At 43.1% G+C, this 2,153-nt stretch overlaps 1 protein-coding gene across 1 annotated transcript; it reads left to right on the forward strand.

The window, feature by feature from the left end:
* The first annotated feature begins 725 nt into the window (after nt 1-725).
* On the forward strand, nt 726-1,661 carry LOC147660667 (olfactory receptor 2D2-like). Its single transcript, XM_086951549.1, has one exon. It carries the CDS (start codon nt 726-728, stop codon nt 1,659-1,661), a length of 936 nt encoding a protein of 311 aa, XP_086807675.1.
* The last annotated feature ends 492 nt before the right edge of the window (nt 1,662-2,153 follow it).

Raw genomic sequence — 2,153 nt, forward strand, 5'->3', positions numbered from 1 at the left:
TTTCTCTCTGAGCAGAACCGCTCCATTGAGTGCCACTCCCTCCACACACCCAAGACCCCTTAGGCACTGAAAGCCCTGCTACGCATAGCCTCCACCCTGGACTGAATACTTTGTAGATGCCTGACTTTTTATGGTCAATGAAGCGAACACTGGTGGGCACCTCCCTGGTGCATACAGTATTCAGTCCAATGCACAATTTATTCATACAGAGACTATTCCCTCTAGGCATTCAAGGCCTCTTGGGAGAGTAAGCACCTACTACGTAGAACCTTTGCCCTATAACAAAGCTTTTACAGATAGGCAAACTCTTGTGGGCAATCAGCATGATGCGATTGGGCAAGTCGGCATGTCATAGTTCATTTGAACAATGATGCCATTGAACATGAATTAAGTGATGTGTTATGTGAGGTTTATCCTTTGGTTTTGATTACATACATGTTGTAGTGTTTTTAACACTTGAAAATACATAAATTAGAGCTAAAACATATTCCAGTTCCAATTTCTCTGAGGGCGCAACCTCTTGTGAGTTCCTTTTTCTATTCAGAAAGGATGGAGAATCCATGTTATTTAGTGCAGACCCCTTTATGGATGGTGTACATTGAACATGTTTAATCACTTCTGACATGAGCTCTCTTTCATCACCTATAGGCTATGTTACCATGGCATTATTAATTGTATCCTCATCCTACTTTTTTTCATTCTGCAGGTCACTGTTATGTAGAATAATGGTGAAAGGAAACCAGACCCAGGTGTGGGAGTTCATCCTCATAGGGTTCTCAGAGCTCCCAGTCCAGCAGCAGGTCCTACTCTTTGTGACCTTTTTAACAGTCTTCCTAGTCACAGTGATGGGGAATTTGTTTGTTATCATCTTGGTCACTGTGGACCGTCGCCTGCACACACCGATGTACTTCTTCCTGCGGAGTCTGTCTTTCCTAGACATCTGTTACTCGAATGTCACAGTTCCTAATATGCTAATGGGTCTCTTGTCAACACAAAATACCATCCTGTTCCTGGGTTGTGCAGTACAGATGTATTTCTTCATATGTTTAGCTACCGTTGATTGCTTCTTGCTGGCAGTGATGGCCTATGACCGTTATGTAGCCATCTGCTACCCTTTGCGCTATCCAGCCATCATGAACAAGAGACTCTGCACACAGCTTGTGGTCTACTGCTGGGGCAGCGGATTCCTTTTGTCCATGGGGCAGACTACATTCATCTTCAGCTTGCCATATCATGGCTCCAATGTGATTGCACACTTTTTCTGTGATATCCCTCCAGTAATAACACTTGCCTCCACTGATACATTCTTTAACCAGATTGCAATCTTTATTTACACCATCCTAGTTATATTAGGCCCCTTCCTACTCATCCTGACCTCCTACGTGCGCATCCTAAGCACTATCCTAACGATGCGCTCAGCCTCAGGGATGAAGAAAGCCTTCTCCACCTGCACCTCACATCTGGTCTCCGTAAGCCTGCTGTATGGGTCTGGCACAGTGATGTACCTGCGACCCACATCAAGTCACACACAAAACACTGACCGACTATTGGCCTTGTTCTATGTCCTATTAATGCCCATGTTTAATCCTATCATCTACAGCCTGAGGAACAAAGAAATGAAAGGAGCTTTTCGGAAGCTGATAACTACCAGAATATTGTGACAAGAGGCTACAAAATCTAAAAATCTTGCCATTTTATTAAGAAAAGAAATTATTTCGACTTGCTACATACAGAGCTAAGTGGACAAGGCCATCCTACCGTTCTTGTGTGTGGCATTTTAAAGCTCTTTTGTTATGGGACATCTTGCAACATTCCATCAGCATTGATCATGAGAAAGACTTGATGGTGGTACATGGGGCACCTCAAAACAAATGTCAAGCGTATGATCTGTTCTCTGGCATTTGTCAAGAAGCAGAGGTTCTCAATAGGTTGAATATGCAACCCAGCCATCTGATGTTCAGACATAACTTTACACATGTATCCTTGTTTTCATTGCACATGTCTAGCTGCTGGTAGACAATAGGAGCCATGAAATACTTACACTCCAGGAGGTTTGAATGTAAGTCGGCTGGAGTCACACAGCTGATTGCTCAGTAAGCCACTTAATTTGCAATATGAATGTAAGAAACTTTATCATGACTTAGATTGCATTT

This window comes from Lissotriton vulgaris, unplaced genomic scaffold, assembly GCF_964263255.1.
Source record: "Lissotriton vulgaris unplaced genomic scaffold, aLisVul1.2 SCAFFOLD_2119, whole genome shotgun sequence".
Taxonomy (NCBI): domain Eukaryota; kingdom Metazoa; phylum Chordata; class Amphibia; order Caudata; family Salamandridae; genus Lissotriton; species Lissotriton vulgaris.